The sequence below is a fragment of the Sinocyclocheilus rhinocerous genome, unplaced genomic scaffold, assembly GCF_001515625.1.
Source record: "Sinocyclocheilus rhinocerous isolate Xijiao unplaced genomic scaffold, SAMN03320098_v1.1 scaffold897, whole genome shotgun sequence".
Lineage (NCBI taxonomy): Eukaryota > Metazoa > Chordata > Actinopteri > Cypriniformes > Cyprinidae > Sinocyclocheilus > Sinocyclocheilus rhinocerous.
This window is the reverse complement of record NW_015649224.1, coordinates 777,596-797,596: the sequence shown is the minus strand read 5'-3', so window position 1 is coordinate 797,596 and position 20,001 is coordinate 777,596. Positions and strand designations below refer to the sequence as shown.

At 39.0% G+C, this 20,001-nt stretch overlaps 3 protein-coding genes across 4 annotated transcripts; all 3 read right to left on the bottom strand.

Moving 5' to 3' along the window:
* Positions 1–943: 943 nt before the first annotated feature.
* LOC107710326 (homeobox protein Hox-A1a) lies at positions 944–2,431 on the bottom strand. The gene is made up of 2 exons (XM_016515071.1): positions 1,728–2,431; positions 944–1,506 (listed from the first exon to the last, which is right to left on the bottom strand). Exons 1-2 carry the CDS (start codon positions 2,365–2,367, stop codon positions 1,157–1,159), a joined length of 990 nt encoding a protein of 329 aa, XP_016370557.1. The 5' UTR covers positions 2,368–2,431; the 3' UTR covers positions 944–1,156.
* A 2,612-nt stretch (positions 2,432–5,043) lies between these two features.
* Positions 5,044–6,624, bottom strand: LOC107710358 (homeobox protein Hox-A2a-like). The gene is made up of 2 exons (XM_016515109.1): positions 6,255–6,624; positions 5,044–5,773 (listed from the first exon to the last, which is right to left on the bottom strand). The coding sequence occupies exons 1-2, from the start codon at positions 6,622–6,624 to the stop codon at positions 5,379–5,381; spliced, it is 765 nt and encodes a 254-aa protein (XP_016370595.1). The 3' UTR covers positions 5,044–5,378.
* Positions 6,625–10,106: 3,482 nt separating this feature from the next.
* Positions 10,107–18,402, bottom strand: LOC107710356 (homeobox protein Hox-A3a-like). 2 transcript variants are annotated; one of them, XM_016515107.1, is made up of 4 exons: positions 18,069–18,402; positions 16,255–16,315; positions 12,618–13,176; positions 10,107–11,642 (listed from the first exon to the last, which is right to left on the bottom strand). In XM_016515107.1, the coding sequence occupies exons 3-4, from the start codon at positions 13,057–13,059 to the stop codon at positions 10,828–10,830; spliced, it is 1,257 nt and encodes a 418-aa protein (XP_016370593.1). In that variant the 5' UTR covers positions 13,060–13,176; positions 16,255–16,315; positions 18,069–18,402; the 3' UTR covers positions 10,107–10,827. The 2 variants fall into 2 exon arrangements, with proteins under 2 accessions (XP_016370593.1, XP_016370594.1); XM_016515108.1 differs by lacking the exons at positions 16,255–16,315; positions 18,069–18,402 and adding an exon at positions 14,542–14,962.
* Between the last annotated feature and the right edge of the window lie 1,599 nt (positions 18,403–20,001).

The window sequence follows — 20,001 nt, the reverse complement described above, 5'->3', positions numbered from 1 at the left end:
ATGGGGTCAGATTGACTCATCCTTGTCGATAGTTGAGATGAGTTAATCGATGTTCTCTCTCTCTCTCTCTCTCTCTCTCTCTCTCTCTCTCTCTTTTGTTGTCCTCCGTTCCCCTTCAATAAACTAACAGGTCAATAGGGTTGTCATCACGAGTGACCGTTACAGCATTGCGCATCTTCTTTCGTGGATAAACATGCTTACCATGTGCCAATATAGCTTCGTCCCTGAGGAAGAAACCACTCGCGGATGCATATATCAGTTAAAGAGCCAGAGAGCGAATTATCTGTGGATTGAGACTGCAAACAAGCAAATCGATGAATCAAGCATAACAGTACGGCCACAAAAACAAACAAACAAACAAACCTCTATGGACACCTGTACCTAAACGTTATATAGGCTAAATAACTTGTAGATTATTTTAAGTTTCCAGATTGTCAGAAATATTTTTGACATTCAAGTGTGGCTGTGTGAGGCTTATACAAGGCATTGGCACCATCAAGAGTATCACACCAGTGTTCAAAGAAATTTTAATTAAGAGAAATTTTAATTCACACATTTAATTCACCCGTATCTTGATCGTTTTCTAAAGCATGTTTCTAAGGGAGACTTGAGTCTTCATCTTTGACTGATAAAACTCAGTACGATCGGATGACAACTTTAAAGAGTTGCTCATCATGTTGCAGAACTCACAACACATACACAACATCAGGGTTAACACTATGCAGAGTCCAGAAAAGTTGTCAGTATGTTCAAACAAGCCTCTGGCGAAACGTACCATTGATTCGTATCTCTTAATAATACATTCCTTAAATATATTGCATTTCTTTTGGTTGTTGAGGTAGGCATTTTGACAAATGGTGCAAGTCTGACCAAAAACGTGTAAAAGTGCAGCATTTGCTATTACTGTGCACGAAAATGCACAAGCAACTTGTTATTTCTGGGTGCTTGACAAGGTGCCCAAGACAATTAAGAGTCATTTCTCAATAACACAAAGTAGCAAATGTAAATACTGAGTGATCAAAATCTGTAAGATGTGCACTGGTCTCTGTATGATACTTTCACTGATGTCACATGATGATTTTGATAATAACCTTGACACGAGAGTCACTAACAGTACTGCAATATCATTAACAGGTTGGCAGAAGAAAATAGTCTTTTAATTCGAGGAGGCATCAACAGTCGGGGAAGTTGGAGAGGGAGTGGGTGGTGCGGGGAGCGACTTTTCGGATGCATCCTCCTGTTTTTCGTGACCATCCTTCGTTTCGGACTGAGATTTGGGCAAAAAAACTTCCTTTTCTCTCTTCTTTTGCTTCATACGACGATTTTGGAACCAGATCTTCACCTGAGTCTCGTTCAGTTGAAGCGCAGCCGCGATCTCCACCCGCCTTGCACGAGTCAAGTACTTATTGAAATGAAACTCTTTTTCAAGCTCTGTCAGCTGTTTTGTAGTAAAATTGGTGCGTACAGTATTTGGCTGCCCACCAAATCCATACTCTCCAGCTTTCCCTGAAGAAAGACGATAAATAGATGAATAAATGAGTGTGTGCAAGCATAATCTTGACTTAATTATATCACACCAGTTTTCCAGAATTTTACACAACATTGTTCAAATAACAAACAAGTCAGTATTTGTTTTCTTTTTCATTTGTAGCATAAATACTGTATCCGGGGGGGAAAACACAATGGTAAATTAGACCTCGACATGTGAAAGTTCTCCAGCTACTCACCTGTTTTTGGCGGGTTCCGTTTAACCTTCATCCAGTCAAATGTCTGCCCTGTTGACACGCCATCTGATAGAGGTGAACAGCATGCTTCGTGATGAGCCACATGCAGAGGGGATAGCGGATTTGAGCAGCCCGCCACAAACGTAAGGTTTGCCTGATCCGAGCTATTACCATATGTGGCGTACTGGAACTGGCCGTGGAGGTGAACGTTTCCGCTACTGTTACCATGGCGATGGTGACGGTGCTGCACAACCGTGGAGGAAATATTTCCAGAGTAAACTAAGGGGCTGCACTGGGGAAAGCTCACAGACGAGTCCACATCCTGATTTAGGGCATAGTGACTGTATCCGGCGCAAAAACTTTGAGTCGCGTAACTTGGATGGGCGCTGTAGGTAGGCCTAATTGACAGAGTCCCGGGGGACTGGTACGAGCCGACTTGATGTGGCTGAGGGTTAATTGCGTCTTGTGATGATCTACTGGACATGTACCGCTCGTCCCCACTGCAGCTATTTACCCTAACAGCACACGACGACTGGAATGTTGAAAGTCCGTGGTCGCCATGAAACGCTCTGACTGAGCACGAGCCCCCGCCACCTCCATCTCCACCACCACTTATGGCCGAGAAATCTAAGAATGTGCTCATTGTGGCATCTTCCTTGGCGTCTCTGCTGCCACACTGACAGATCTTTGGGCCCGGGGACTGATTAGCGTCGCACCACTCACCCGGGGTTGAGCCGAGCCACCCTTCTGCCTCCTTCAATCAGTCGTGGATTGGGGAGTGTCCGCGCGCTAGTGATATGAATGACCAGTGACAGTCACGTGGGCTGGGTCAGCCAGTGATCAGTTGTTCTGTCTCATCTTGATCTTAAGTGGCCTTGCACTGACAGGTTGTCGTTAAACACCAGGCTTATGTAAATGCCGACCTCTTGTCGATAAACGTGACGTAGGCCCACCTTATCCCCCATTGAAAGGATGGATTCGCTGGGAAAGGAGCAAGGAGGGACGTTGTCTCACAGACAGCGTCCAGGCAGCAACATACTGGTGTGGGGAAATATGTTGAAGAAATGCGTCAGGTAAGATGAGCTCCAAAAAACCACAGGCAATTATGTAAAGTGAATGATTTTTTTTTTTTTTAACTTCTGGTTTATTGTATATTTTGCGTCAGTTGCGCTGCTTTGTGAGGATACTAGGCTATAGTCATCAGCGTTTGTCAAGTTGGTTTTGTGTATAAAAATTATACACTGGTTATAAAACTGATTGTATTTTTTTTTATCTGGATAGGTTACCTTTTCATTAGAATGGTTTTATAATTTAATAAGGCTGAGTCTTAATAAAAAAGTCTGTGCTATAGCCCATTGTAGAGTTATTGCTGCTATGAGCGATTTATATGTAAAACCTATGGAAATTTTAACATCCAGCAAAAACGAAACAGAACTTTGTCACATATTGCTTGTTTTGCTGTAAGATGTTTTGTTATCAGTGGTCACAAAGTGGCCACACACAAAACGTGTGTTTGATTAAGGTTGGAGCTAAACTCTGCAGGACAGTGGCCCTCCAGGACCGAAGTTGCCCAGCCTTTTGTTGAGCAGGGGGGACGTGCGCCCCCTCTGGATGAAAAGGAAATTTTACTAGAGATGTCCAATGTTATTTTTTGTCCTCAAAATGGCGCTTTCCACAAGCTTCTGACGGCCTAGTATTTCTCATCCTCTCTTCTTAACATCCTTTTTTAACATGGCCCCTGACAAACAAGGCAAGAAAAATAACAGCTGTTGTAATGCACTTACTGTTTTGTTTATTGTGGCTATTCTTCATCTTGTAGCGAGTCAGAGTATTAACACAGTATAAATTAGAACCTTAAAGCAGATAGCCAATGCATGTAAGCAAATTGTGACTTTACGAAACATTTGAAGTTTAAAAAGCAGAATCACCTAAAGTCTTGCAGAGATTTTCAGTCACATTCACATAAGACAATATTTGGTCTGTAGGAAATGTGGGTGAGAAATATGTGAACATAAAAATATGCTTTTGTCATTACGATTATAATACTGTTTTATTAATACTAGAAATGTCTGAAAAAAAGGTTTTAATATAGAGTTCATAAACCATTTCTATCACGTTATATCAGTCAGGATATAAGGACAAGAAAAAAAAAACTAAAAGAGACTAAGACAAATAGCGTATGCCACGCGCAATGAAATATGTAGTTTATGAGTGTTTTGTGTAATCCTAATGTCGGATGTTAAAACGCCAATAAAAATGAATTATTATTAACCGTCCACGTGGGTTGTGCTTCAGGAACCAAAATCTTCTTAATGATAAACAGTGAGTGAAAACACTTATTTGGGCAGACTTTTCACATGCAGTGATTGTATTGGTGCTGTCAGCTTGCCTGAAAGACTTTGATTTATGAGTTAGTTATGGAAAGAAACATTCTCGGCATTTCCCCACGCGGAGCGGAGAAAAGAGTCTGAGACAAAGAGCCAGCTCTGGCGAGGAAGCCATATTTGAACACGGTTTTGTGATTTAAATTGTGACTTAACATTTCAAATGAAACATTTGAAAAATGCACACATGAATATGTATAATATCAAACATAGGCCTAGTAGGAGTAATTATACAGTCAGGCTATAATAATTTGCATCGTGCAAAATGGACAACATAATATTTCATAAGTAATTATTTCTGCACATTCATTCAGAGGTTTAACTAACTAGTACAGATTTTTCCATAACATCTTATAACATTGTTTCAGCATGGAAATCAAACAAGTGAGAAACATAAAATGTGAAATTACCAAATCAATGTACATTTCACACACATTTGAATAACTTTTTTTGACAAACATTTTGTATAGCTTGCAAAGAATATTGTAGACGTGAATCGAGTAAATGTAAATTTGTTTTGTTTTAATTTACTTATTTATTTTTGAAGTGTTATGATTGGTATAATGTATTTAAACTTCGTAGCGACTAAGCAATAAATACTTAGAAATAGTTGTTGCAATTGCTATTAATTTGAGAACAGAATATTGTCTTGACATTTGTATTTAGAAAGTATGTTTATTTTTACAAAAATAAGCAGCACAGAACATACTCGATACAAAAATAAAAATAATATATTCTAAACTAATACTTCTGTTATGAATGCGTTAGGCCTATGCATTATATTACTAAATACAGCGCACAGGGTTTATACAGCTTACCTTCGATATGTTATCATAATCGCGTCAATTACACCCATCTTGCAATTTTTTTTTTTTTTTTAAATCAACATTTAAAACTCCTGATTTATCCTTACATTTGTTCCCTGATCCACTTTGATAATCAGTAGTTTGCATTTTGTAAATCAGCTGTAGTCAGAGAATCCTTAAAGAAATAAAAGTCTGTTGATACATCATCTGGGCTTTCCAGAGACTTGTACAGTGCTGGCGAAGCTGCATCAGACAGACATGAGTCGGTCGAAAAAAAGTTTAAATCCTGCACAGACATGTCCATAACATGCGGGGAACCGCAATTGTCCGAACTGGCACATCGGTTACTACTGCATATTATTGTCCCCTTGCCCAGAGCAGTAGGTGACTGACTGGAAACATATTTTAGACTTCTTTTCATAAAGCTGTTAGAAAACATTTCAAAAGTTTGCATGTCGTTATCATTACAGGACTGCCCAGAGACTGTTGACAGGTCGTTTTGAAAAGAGTTCGACTCTCTTATCTAATCTACCATGACTCAAGCCACAAATCGAAGCGTCCTCGTCGCTCTGTGCACCATTATCCTCGCCGACAGTTGTCTTGCTTAGCTCCCCGTGGATGTCTTTAATCTGGGTCTGGCGTTTATGCTTCATCCGTCGGTTCTGGAACCACACTTTGACCTGGCGTTCTGTAAGTTCGAGAAGCGCCGCTATTTCCACACGGCGCGGTCGGCAAAGGTATTTGTTGTAGTGGAACTCCTTCTCTAGCTCTAAAAGCTGTGTGTTTGTGTATGCTGTTCTCAGGCGGCGTGAACCTCCTTCTCCACTAGACAAACCGCCCTCGGGAAGCTCGGGTGAGCCTGAAAAAATTAGTCCACAAAGGAACACACGAACACTTATTATGTAGCTTAGTCAAACATATGCGAGATGGCAACACCTAGTATTTGTCTATCGCAACGTTAATGTAAACTTAACTAAAATGTGATAACACAAACTGATTAACTAAAAACTATAGTAAAAAAATAAATAAATGTAGACCGCGAACTGCATCACCAGTGTGTGCGTGGTACCGACTACCATCTTCTAATGAATGCCCGAGCGGCCCCTTGTACCACAACAGTAATCTATCATTCTCCATTACACGTCAGACATCATAAAGACCTTACTGATTTGAATTAAGCTAGAGAGTCAAACATTTTACAGAAGTCGTAAATGAGTATAATATGAGGCAAATAGCGTGGAGATGATAGTGCAGATGTATGGCGATGCTCATAATTTCTCTCAGACCTTTAATAACCTTAATTCTCCCCATCTCTCTTCGCTTAGGTTTTCCTAACTCACCTTTTGGAGAGAAGCAAATGACTCCCGCTGTAGGAGTCAAGGAGCCGGTTGGTATAAGAGGACAGTTTCTCTTGTTGGTTTTCTCTTCGCGCATCCACGGGTATTCCGGGGTCAGAGAATTGGCGTGTAGTGGGCTTCCCCCATCTAAGCTGTGCCGGGGCCCTGCATGGCGTGAATGAGTTCCGAGACTCAAGCTTGGGATGGTGTGCTCGAAAGGAGGTAGGACAAGAGGGTGAAGGTTCGTGCGCGCTGAGCTTTTGATTGATGACTTCTGAAATAAGTCGTCAACAGGGGGGAAAGAAGTAAGGCACTCCGCGAGCGATGGCTGACTATTGATGAAACCCGTCTCACGCTCAAACTCGTAATTCATTGCAAACCTGTTGTCCCACGCCCCGAGAGCGCGGGCATGGAAAGTTTGGCTTCGTTGAAGTCTACGAGTTTTCTCTCTCTATTAAAATAAGCAGGCTATGTGGAGAAAAAATTACATTAAAATTATTTTATAATAACTAATTATGCCTGTGTGTGGATAGATTACTATCGATAATATTGCATTTAGGAGACTCAGTTGAAATTGAACCGAAAAGTCATGTCACATGATTACCTTTACCCAATGGCAATTTGGGGTTTATTCAAAAGGATCCAGCTTGACAGATCGATCAGTAGAACTTCCTCGAGCAACTCTTCTCTTAAGAGGGAGGTCACTGCTGTTATGTACATCGGTGTCATTGTGTTCGCTAAAGGCAGTGGCTCTGAAGCTTCATAGTCAATCTAAAAACATGCATGTTAGAATTAGAACCTCCCTTTTGCCCCTAATGCACAGGCACGTCCATTCTCTCTGTGTATTGGTTTCATAAATAATGTGAGGGAATCAGTCTTCCTCCAGTACATTTGCCAAATAAGTTACGCCTGCTACTGACAGAAGTTTTTTTTTTTTCTCATTTGGCCTGAAAAGACAGTTGTTTCAGCCCAGCTTATTGTACAATTAATATGGCACATAAATACATTGAAATCACATATCCCCTCCCCCACACGCAAATCTATTGACGTAATGTTCCGCCTATCAATTCTTAAGATACACTGGTTAGACAAAAACGAACAGCTCCATAAAACAAACCCACTTACAGAACATTTTATAAGGTCATCAACGATAGTAGATAATCGCGATGAAATATAAATACATTATTATTCTATCAAGCCCTATTAAACATAATTTACAAAATAACGCGCAAGATAAAATGAACATTCAAAGTCTGTAGCCTATATTTAACTATGAAGGATACTCTCGCTCGCTAGCTCTCTCTTCGATGGGGATCTACGTCGTTGTCAGTAAATATTTGAAGTAAAACGCTTCTTGATACCAGATGTTTTCAACTGGAAGCTTTACCAAGCATACCCGCAATGTTTGAACAGTGAGGATTAGCGTAAGTACCCTACTAAAAATCTTAATATCACATAAAACTTTAGGCCTACCTTTGTTTTATAGCTTGTTAATATCACATAACACTTTACCTGTACTCTAGCTTGTTTCCTAATATAGATTCTACTAAACCTGGCATTGTGAAGTCTACTATGAATGTTGTTGGCTCTGTGACAAATTGCTTCATGATGTTTCAGTTGGTAAATCGCTTTGGATAAATCAATGAATGTAAAATGTAAACATAAGTGAAGTTATTTTCTGAAACAAAGCAACTGACATTCAGTATAGATCTTTTGGATTAAAGGGTTAGTTCACCCCAAAATGAAAATTCTGTCATTAATTACTCACTCTCATGTCGTTCCAAACCCGCAAGACCTTCGTTCATCTTCGGAACACGAATTAAGATATTTTTGATTACATGTGAGAGCTCTCAGACCCCGCATAGACAGCAATGCAACTGTAATGTTCCCAGGTCCTGAAACCTAGTAAGGACATCCGTAAAACAGTCCATGTGACATCAGTGGCATTGTTTATGCTTAAGGGAAAGTGTGCGTATGCGTTGTGATACTCTCTAAAATGGCGGAATGTATATTTTTTTCATTCGATCAGATAACGTTTTAAGCTGTTATATGGTCATGTTACAACGTGCCCCTCAGATGTTACAATGTGTTCCACCTACGGGGCATGTTGTCACATTTCACTTCCAATTTTTGAGGGTAAATAAAGAAACACGTATACACTGTAATTATGAAACAAAGCGACATATTTGTACTAGACAAGTGTAAAATTACTGTGGATAAAAAAATTATACTCTGAACCCCATGTGGATTTACACAATTTGAGAAAGTCAAAAAGTGTTACTCCCCTAATTAATGACAGAATTTTCATTTTTGGGTGAACTATCCCTTTAAGATTAAACTAAAAGTAATTTGTTACGTTTTGTTTTATTCTACACAAGGAGGGGACTTTCTATGCTAACATTTGAATTTTTTTTTTTTTTGCCGGTTTGCGGATTATGCGGAAATAGCCTATGTTAAACGTAAACGAAACTAGTACTTTTGTCGTTTGTAGTTTCAGTGCTTATATACTAAACAAAGAGTTCTAGAAGCATGCGCGTGATCAATCTTACTTGCCAAAAGGTTTGACAGCCTCATGCCCCCACAACACATTTAAACCTTTTTACTCTACGCAGATCAAATCCTGGTAGAACGAGAGGCTGGAAAAGGCTCCATTAGAGAGATTTGCCCGTTTCTCTCGATCATAAACAGATTTTTTTTTCAGACCATTTTCAGATTTACATTAACAGACATAAACTTTCAAGGAGCAGTTGGCCTAATTTGCTATCGATGAGTAAGTAGTTTCTTTCATATTGCATAATTTGATAAATGAAAGGACACGCTAATGTCATTGTGATAACAGCACATTAGGGTTCTGGAGTCGTCAAGAAAAGTGGTTATATGTGGGAGGTGGCACTTGCAAGTCGGTGAAAACATGACCTTGTTTTTTTCCATAACCACATCTTGGGTTAACATGTCCTAAATTTATTAACTTTGTCTCGCGCAAGCTCCTGCTAACCTTATGCCATATTTAAGGGTATATCCTTCTATAGAATTAAGGCATTTTTACAGGGAACTACAAGGTACAAGTATATTGCATTTATTTATAACATTAAGACGGACAGTAATGTAATTTGATAGGCTAAATATAGGCTAGTGAAAAAGGGCATTTTTGTTTGAAACTATAGTTGTTGTTTTTTTTACTAGCAATTTACTTTTTAACCAGTGTACTACACAACAAAGCTGTTAGTCATTTAATTTAACATAATTTCGTGTAAAGTGCAATTATGAAACAACATTATTGATATTAAAGAATGGGTCTCTAAATTTAGACTTAAAATGTAAAGAATTATGTGTCAATCTCGAGTACTATTACTAATGACCATTGACCATTTGGACTCAAATGACGAGTTGTTTCAGATAATTTTACGTTGATGTGTTGTGTGTGTGTGTGTGTGTGTGTGTAAGTGTTTGTGTGTGTGATGTGATGTGCATCTCTCTCTTTCTGCTGCTTATGTTGCATCTGTCTTTTATACATTGCACTGTTGTTGTTCTAAACGAGGGCTGGGCTTAAGCATTTTAGAGTTTTAAAGACTTTCTTTTCTCCCACAGGCACTGCTGGAGGCCTGTAGGAGACTGTCACGACAATGGATGGGATTTCTTACAATTTTCACAAACTGCAAGACCGCCGGAAATGACGATGTACCACTCATACTCAGTAGATTCAGTATTAGGATGTTTCTCCTATTTCCAAATGCCTTTCAGTCATTTTATTAACCAAACAGCGACGTGCACTGAGCAAATGATCTGCTTATTATATTGCTAATTTTCTGATGCTTTTGTTGTATAACTCCTCTTTTATGAAGGCAAATACAGAAGTCAATTATTGTCTTTTATTTCTTCAGAAGTGGAGCAGCATGGAATGTATGACATAAAAAAAAAGTTTGAACAAATAAAAAGTATGAGTATCTGATCGCTGTCTCTTTCGACTCTAAGCAACACATGATTAACATTCGCACACATTGATTAATATTTGAACACATCGACCTTTGATAATCTGCCTGTTAGCACTTGTTTCAGCACTGACATGGGAGAGTCGCGGGATCTGGTTTCCTTTTACCCATTATCTTAAGGATTTGGGCTAAATAACACAATTTACTGTCCATGGAAACAAATAAATACATTTGAAAGACCTAAAAAATACGAGCTCACGCTGTATAAGACTGTTGAATAAGAAATTGTGTTCATATGCATCCTTCCTCAAGTGCAAAATGCAAAACAGAAATGAAATCGTGGACTGAGAGGAATTTTGAAGACTTTAAAATTCACGTTAAAAAAAATGTATAAAACTGTGTTCTAATATGTGTTCTCATACCCTGTTTCAGATTTCCTTAAACAATATAAATAGGCCTACATATTCCCATGATGCCATGACATTTGAGCTTTGAGGAACTTTAATTTCCTTTTTATGTATTAAGTAAAACCAACATCAAGGTCGTTTCACCTGGGGCTATGTCAGGAAAACTATATGAACCAAAACGCAGTCAGACGGAGCGCAAATGTGTGCCGTGGACTGGGAGAGAAATACATGGTATCGGCACTATAGATGCGTCAGTTTGGGCGCTACCTGAATTCTTCCCTGAGAATAGTGCGGTGTAAGTTCTGTGAATGTGCATGGGTTTGGTTGGCACGTTCCTTGCTGATGGCTGTTTCCCATGGTGATAGCGCCGTTGTAGTCTATATTGCCTTGAGGTGGGTGCGGTAGATGTGTCAGGCCAAATACCGAGGCCCCCATCCCCACCAAAGAATCCGAGTAGCCTCCACCACCACTGACATAAACCGGGCTACCCTGCACTTGTGTCCCGTAATTGTTGTTGCCTTGAAGATGATGCGTGTCGTAATCCGGCGTGGCTGTGCCAGTCCCTGGATACCGCTTCTGAGGAGGTGGGCAGTTATTCAGAGGAGGTGGGCAGTTATTCAGAGGAGGTGGGTATGACGTAGGAAGGTTGCATGCATTAGGCTGGAGTTTGTTATAGGATGTTGGAGAGGGTGAGTCGTAGGACACGCTGTTAACCAGAGAATGCATTGAACTTAAATATGCACTCCCACCCCCTCCTCCGCCACCGGATGACAGAGCTACGGGACTGTGAGGAGACTGTGCTCCAGGAGAGGGCATCATTCCTAGCCCCTTCTGGTCCTTTTTGTACTTCATCCTGCGATTCTGGAACCATATTTTAATCTGCCTTTCCGTCAAGTTGAGCAGATTAGCCATTTCCACTCGTCGCGGGCGGCAGAGGTAACGGTTGAAGTGGAATTCTTTCTCCAGTTCTACGAGTTGAGCAGAAGTGTATGCAGTACGAGCGCGCTTGGAGGCGGCAGAACCGGGGGGACTCTTGTCTCCAGCGCAGCTCTCTACTGTATGAGGACAAGAAATACAACGAAAAGCGTTAATGCGCATGTCCCATAGACCTCACTGTATAATATTCATCATCCATTGCTTTTGCTGTTGTTTAAAAAACTAAATCACTCAAACCCCTGCTGGTACAACATCATATGTAATTGTGCCATTAAATATACATTTCTATACAGTTCTATACATTTTAAGGATTGTAGGGTAATAATATCAGGCAATCACTGGTAAACCAAGCACATTATGACTATTTCAAAACCATAACAGCTTACTTATTCTCAGTATAGGTTAAACAAAACTAGGTAGAGAAAAGTGGCTTAGTCTGTTCTGGAAGTAGGGCAGAGGGAGGATGCAGTCACTAGCCAACTGTACAGTTTTTCCATAACTATATTATGACTGTATTATTTTTCCTGTACTTTGAGTTTGCAGTTCCATAATAATTACCAAATAATATTTGACCAATTACCAATATAATATTTTGATGAGTTAAAGTAATGTAAAAACACAATGTCAACTTATTGGTCATATAATTTTTTACAGACAGGGGTATGTGTTGGGGTGTCATCAGTGCACACAGCCTTTGCTAAGCTCAGAATTTAAACATCAAACCTGTCCAATTACCTCAAAAAGCACTATCCTATAGGTGTGGTTTACATGTGGTCCAATGTATCATAACTAAACAAGACACTAAAGAGCCAATGGAAAGGTGATATAAATTATAAATTCCATGTAGCCTATATATATTTTTGGACATTTAGGTTTTTAGCAGACTCTTTTTACCAAGGCGACTACACACTGCAAATCATGTTTAAAAAAAAAGAAAAGAAAAAAAAAAGAATACTAACTCCATGTGAATACTTACTCCATAGGCTAGCTAAAATTACACGTTATTGCCCGTATTCATTTATATATTATTTTATAAACATGTATATATTTAGGCTATTTAATTTAAGATGCTATAACGTGGTTTATGTAATCACCTGAAATGGTACTACAAGATTTCTGCTTTGTGTTCTGACGGGATTCCTTCATCCACGGAAAAATTTGTTTCCTTGTGGTTGGCGTTGGAGATGCGTGCCCTGGGCTCTTGGCGGTGGTATCATTGCTCAGAATTTGGTTCAGGGCACTGGGGGAAGATGGTCCGGAAGGGTCAGTAGGGGGCTGGTTGTTGTCGGGGATATCTGGTACTAGGGCTTGTGTCCCGTTACTCCGTTGGCAGCCCTCGGAGATTTCACTGGGTTTGTGCAGAGCTGCAGAACCACCAGGGGACTGCAGGGAGCAGGCCAGTCGATGGTACTCACTTTCCACATGAAGGGCCTGGAGATATTGCTCCTGATTGGCATCATAACCTAAACCGTTCGTGCTTTGATAGTGGAAGCCACTGTAAATTGCCGAGCCGTCGCAATAGGTCGCTTTTTGCATCTCGCCGTTTCCCAGTGTTTATTTCACTTTCTGACAAGGTCCTGACACCTTCGTAGAAGAACATTGGCTCGACGTAGTCACGTGACACCTCTTCGCCAATGGGCTCTACGGGTGAACCTACCGTGAGAGAAGATACAGTGAGCGCGTGAAATAAGGCCTATCCATCTTACTTTTCAAAGCTCAGTTGACACTGTGGCGAGACTGGGAGAGCCGGTCACCACTTACCTTATGGCCAGCTGCAACAATAGCCAACATAACCGAGAACGTGCTGGCCGCTTAAAGTAGGCTATTTAACGCAACCACACTACTATCCAATCAAAATAAGCTATAGCCTATATGTTAACATGTTAAAAAAAGAAATACACAAATAAACACATAAAACCAATATTTCCTGATAATAATAGAGCATTGCGTTAATGTAAATAGAATAATAAATTATTAGGGCTATAAACAACAATCATTGTCGTGAATGTATGCTAGGCTACCATCATTTTCATTATGAACAGCTTTTTATAATGCTGCCTTTTAATTTTAATGTTAAATATACGTTTTCTATTCTAAACAAAGGTCAATAATCAAGTTAATGTCTGATTTTTAGTTCTTAAGGTGTTAAGGTGTTCATGACATTTTAGTCTACATAAATACAAGCCTCTGCGTGTATTGTTTGGGTTCGAAAGTTGTAGTAGCAGGAAACCTGAAAAACCGGGCAGACGCGCGTTCCCAAACCACGCCACTATCTCTCCCTCGCCAACCCAAAATAATGAATAATGGTAACTAACTGGCACCGGTAGATGCATGAGGGGTCACCAAGCTGGGGAAGTGCTATTGCTACGGCCCGGGACTGGTGCAGAGCGCAGAAATAACCACTGAAACGTTATTATATTTGCCACTCTGGTACAATGTTCCACTCTGAAGTATTATTTGATATTTTAAAGATAAATACCCTGTTAAATATAGCCTATCCCACAAGTCGACATGCATTTATATACTTTAAAAAATTAAGACAAGATCACAAGAATGAAAATCAAAAGAACCATGATTTACTTTGATCGCACAATAAAATATATGGAAAGCAATTTCAGTAGGCTAATAACATCGTTAATAATAACAACAAACAACAAATATAATAATATTATACTGATTAACTACTAATCGGCTCAATAAAAATCATTAAAAAACATTTACAATCAATAGATATAAAATCAGGCCCAAATAACATACTGAGACCAAGAGGCCTCTTCAATTTCTAGACGACCGATCCATGCTTGTCTTACACTAATTCGCTCTCTGGCACTATCATACACATGGAAAGCTAAAAGAAAAGACGCTAAAGCCACAAAGCAGGAGACCCAGCTGCTTGACTGTGAGTGAGTGTGTGTGTATGTGCGAGTATGAACTCTCCCTGAACCGAGATTTCAGTCGCGCGGTCATAAATCACAAACTCGCCATTTAACAGCCATGCGAGAACTCTGTCCCGCTTACCTTTCTCTCTGACGAGCAGCGCGCAGCACGGCGCGATCTTCTCTCATTCAGCGGCAGAAATCGATCAAACAGCGGTCCAGGGTAAAGCTAAATCGGAAAGACAACAAAGCCAGAGCTGCACTTGCAGAAGTCATGGGACGTATCTGCAGTAAAGCAGCGACTCAGTCGTGCTCGAGGACTTAAATTCCTTCCTTCGGTCTTTTTCTTTTTCGACGCAGATCAGTATAACAGCCAAATAACGAACGTTGTCTCGTGCGCCCTGGTAGTAAAGATTAAGCACCTTCATACATACACACATAATGCATTCTACTAAATGAACGCCTGTGTTCTCGGACCTATACTAAATGCCACCATGGGCTGCGCTCTAGTGAGTCTTTCGTGTATCACTAACGTGCACAAACTAGTAGGCTACGTTAACACATACTCATGCACACCCTAGTGAACTCCCTCGAAACAGAGCGTCACCGTAGACAAGAAAAATTATGCAAATGAAGCGCCTTCTCAAGCACAGAAAGCAGTTTTCCCCTTTGAATAGTCAGGACCATATACATACAACTTTATAAAATCTATAACTTAAAGATTACGCTAAAGTAGGCCTATTTGTTAGAAGTTATGTCAAACAAATACAAGCTTGGCTGTTATTAAACAATTCAAAACTGAAATAAAGATACTACTGGCTTGAAATGACTGAATTACTTGCATTAATTAAAGATATTTTAGGAGATTATTAATCGCAGCAATAACAATAAAAACAAGGTCTATTCTAATAACAACAACAATAATAATATTAATAATAATAATGTACTGCAACATTTCAATAAATTCCATCCATTTAAAAAATAATTGGTCATAAAACCTGAGCCAAGGACAATCGTCAATAAAAGCTAAGGATGCTTTTTCGCTACACAGAAAAAGGTTATAAAACTCCCGGACCAGGAAGCAGGAAGAAAAAAAAGTGAGCAGCGAGCTGAGGACTGGAGGTTATGGATCAAACACTTATGCATACGAATGAATTACCAGCATCAGCTTGTGTATTTTCTCGGTCAAACAAGAAGATTTATGTCCTTACGCAGCACGGCAGTAAACACAGAGGCAGATTCCTGTTCTCGCGCTGCCCACTGGATTACAGATTACCAAAACTAAAGTGAAAAGAGCGGGCGGCGTGGGTTGATGAGTGGGATTTTAAAAATCCTTGCGTATGCGATTTTTTCGACAATTTCAGCATTTTGGACATTTACGCAATTGTTTCCTTTTTTCTTTCATTAAAACGATGACTAAGAGATTTCATTAATGGCGCGGAAAATGCTAGGTGGAAAGTTGATCAGTAATTTTCGTAAAACATTCCAAACAGCATATAGAGCTGAATTCACTGCAATTTAACTTTTTATATCAGATGTGTTTTACAGTACAATAAGTATTAATCTGCAATTAATCTATGTTAAACCGCCTAAAACCGTTACAAGACATGTCTCACGTTAGCTCCTGATCGTTGATACACCAGACCCCTTCATAATGACAAATTGCACCTCAGAAACGTGGAAAGGAAGAAATTATGGGTCTTCAGTTTTCAGTATAGCCTGTGTGTGTGTGTGTGTGTGTGTGTCTGTGTGTGTGTCTATGCGTTCATGTAGCATGTGTAAGCCTTTGAATAAATGGAATGATAGTAAATATGTAGTAAGACATGGCAGTTGTGTAATGTAATAGAAAGCTCACCTTAAGCAAAACACAGTCTCTCGTAGGCTTAGTGATGAGGCACATTCATTTATTTGGAGATCTACGGCAAGAAATAAAAGTATTAATTATTCATTTTTTTTGTCTCAACAGCCAGGAGGAATGTAGACAGTAAACAGTAATTAATGTCAGTGTCTCTTAACTGAACAATGAAAACTCTAAATAAAAATAAACACACTTCTGTATGTTTGTCACTCATTTATGTCTTTTTATTTTAAATGTGCATTTAATTTAAAATAAGTTACCACATCAAATACTTTTCCTTTTGTTTTTATTACAAATGGGTTACACTGTTTTCATTGAAAACCATTGCACTCATTACGAATGGTTTCTTATTTGAACTCCAACTTGTATCTAACACCAGCACAGTAATAAACTGACATCAATAATAATAATAATAATAATAATGTATTAGCCTACTGAAAACGACCTTGGTATAATGTACAAGCTTAACGAATGTTCAAACGAATATTAACATAAACAATAGACGAAAGCTCGACATCTACTTAACCCAGGCGTTAGAGAAATATCAATATTAAAATATTTTACTTACGACTCTTTGCTTTGGTTATGTAATTAATTATACTACTAATAGGTCTAATGCATATAATAATTAATAGGTAAGGGAACCCTAACAATAACAGCACAAATAAATCAAAGTAAATGATGTATTTTTACAGTTAAAGATAAAAAAATATTGGCGCATGTGTGAAAATAAGAATGTATCATCAGGAATATCATAAGGAATAAAACACTCGGGCAAATTTATCGAGCTTTCCTCCATTTGTTTCCTTTCTAGAGAATTTAGATCGAACAGTCATTAGCTCTCAAGCAGCGGCCGCCCTAAGTCCCCCAGCCCATAAATCAAGACTGGAGCGTCGTGACCTCGCGCGGCAGCGTGCTTCTGGATGATCGCCTACTCCTTATATTATATCCTCGTTTCCCATGCGAGCCTCCGCAACAAACGGGCCGCCACTGCTCTGTTGAGTTTTATTCGCTGTCTTGTGATTTATTCTTTCTGGGAAAACCCAGTTTACACACCCTTTACAACTTAGAGGGCTTCAGCCACACATAAGTGTTACCGATTTGAGTCTATACAAGACACCATCATTAATCATTTACACATTTAATCAAAATAATGTTAGAATAAACATAAATAGTTTAATTTATATATATATATATATATATAGGCCCATATATTGAGTCATATTGGTGCGAGAGAAAATGTTTTTGGGCTGCAGACAAATGAAAAGTATGAAATGTTCTTAAAAACCAGATGAAATGTAGACCATGAAGTCCATAAATTGCTCTGTATTATCCTGTACAATTACTTTGTTTAAGGGCATTTTAATTTTATTTCTTATTTTTATTTACATTTATTTTACATTATATTTTATTTAATACAAATTAGGTCTTTAAATTAGGTCAGATTAGGATAATAAACATTCAGCTTTTGTTCCTCCGGTTTTGCTGATGCATTCTGATTTATATCACGGAAAACACCTATATAAAAATTCAGTCTAAGTTTCTTTTATTTTTGTAAAACAATATTAGTTTTGTAAAGTGTTGCTTTAGCATTTAAGTAAATGTAAATTACATTTACATTTACGTGTGTAATGGTTGTTTCAGTGCCTGTTATGTGATGAATAAAAGTTGATTGACGAATATGCTCCAAGTTTAGTTTATCAATGTTCTTAAGTTCGACTCTCCCGTGTGTTCATCCGCCATTCTACGGTAACTGACCTTCTCTTAGAGCCGAAAAACTCACTAGTGTAATGAACAATCAGCGGAAATACCTCAAAATAAAATCCATCCTCATGGTTCGCAGGGTTTTCTGTCTTTTTCTGTGTAGAAAAACATATCCGTTCATGACAGCTGTTTAACATCATCTGCAAAACGTACCAGGGTCTTTCGTTCTTTTTATTTTTTTTTTCTCTCCCTATCTCTCCCGCTTTTCAGCAAGTCCACAATGACCCAACCCCACTTTAGTGAAGTAGGCTAGCGCTATCAGCACAGCAGCAGACCGGGGTTCGCATGCCATCCACCCCCTTCATCATAATATCGCAACCATATTATGCGCCCCACTCACGTGACCAAGTGTCTATTAAAAGGGAAACCTTTTTTGAACTGTGAATCATTTATAGACTGTTGTTGGTCCCCTTTGAGGAAAAGATGGAAGTAGTGTGTCCGAAATTTCCGTCTTATTTTTGAGCCTTTTTTTTTAAACAGAAAAAATAGCGCATCACAGATTAGTCGAAACGTTACAAGGTGATTGGCTGTAGAACGTTGTATGACGGAACATATGATGTTTTGGGGGTAAACATCATATACACAAATACAAAAGTACACCACAAGTATTTGGACCTCTTAACATTAATAGTCTTCTTGTGTGCCAGTGTTAAAGGAAACAAACGCATTCACAACAGAACAATAGCTGGCGTTCTGGTTTATTAAAATAATAATAAAAATAACCTAATATTAAAAAATATATATATATGATTTTCCTTGATTTTTTTACCCCTCTAGCATTATCTCTTAAAAATACACCATCCCAAAGCTTGCTACCATCTACATACATTAAAATCTAATATATACTGTTACCGAATAGAACTCGTGTGTGCAAGGTGGCCCTCTCTCGGTGATTACGGTGAATCAGTCAAACAAAACTGAATGGAAGTTCATGTTATCAGCGGACCTACCAAGCATCTGCTCTCTTTGACCTTAGAATTTGCTCGTGTCAACACTGCAATACTGAAAATGATGAATGTGCATATGCAACAGTGTATGTGTTAATACTAGAAGGTACTATTTTAGACATCATAACCTTTAGTTACAAGAGTCATAGGAGCTGAAGCTACAATTCTGACATCTTTATAGAGCAGTGATCTATCAAGTCTACCTCAACAAACAAAAGAAAGAAGACCCGTCCCGAAAGGGGCCTTCTCTTTACCACCATTTGTTGCTTGTTTTCCGGCAGCAGAGTGTTTAGGCTGAAAGCATCCAACAGACGTGGTGAAGCCTTGTAGATAATTAATCACCTCAGCAAGGCAGGACCGCTTCTCCCCCTTGCACCAATGCTTTGTTCTCTCAAAAGCCACAACTTGGAGTACAAACTTTTTTCAGATTGAACTGAACTATTTTATCATTTTATTTCCATATTCATGCAAAAAAACCTTTGGACAGATGTAAGCGCTGCTCGGCGCGAAGGCGAAGGCGATGCATTAAACATTCTTTATTCTGAGTTACTGTGATGTGCTGTGTGCTTTATCAAGTGTGACTCATGAAAGTCAGGTATTTTAAAAGTGTAAACATGTTTCAAAAACCGCTTTAGTCAGACTTGTTTGTGTTGCTTAGACCTTTTTGTAATAGTAGCCATATTCACCTGCCTGCTATAACTAGAAACAGCCCTGGGGTGTTGCCAGATGCAACGCGAACCTGCCGAAGTCCCTGGGGTCCGTTTGTTTGCTTCTCATACATTTCAGCATGCCTCCTAAACTTCCCACTGACCCAAGTACAAAGTTCATTAAGAACGCTTTTAAAAAGTATTCGGGACCAACAGAGTGCATAAGGGGTGCAAATAATCCCCGTCTTTTTATATAATTTTGATAACATCACTTATTTTTTTTACATTTAATTAATTATCATTAAATCAGTAACTGCAGACCAGCATAAACGGTCAGCCATTTAGTTTCATTTCTTAACAAAGTGGTCTGCTTTTCAAAGAAGCCA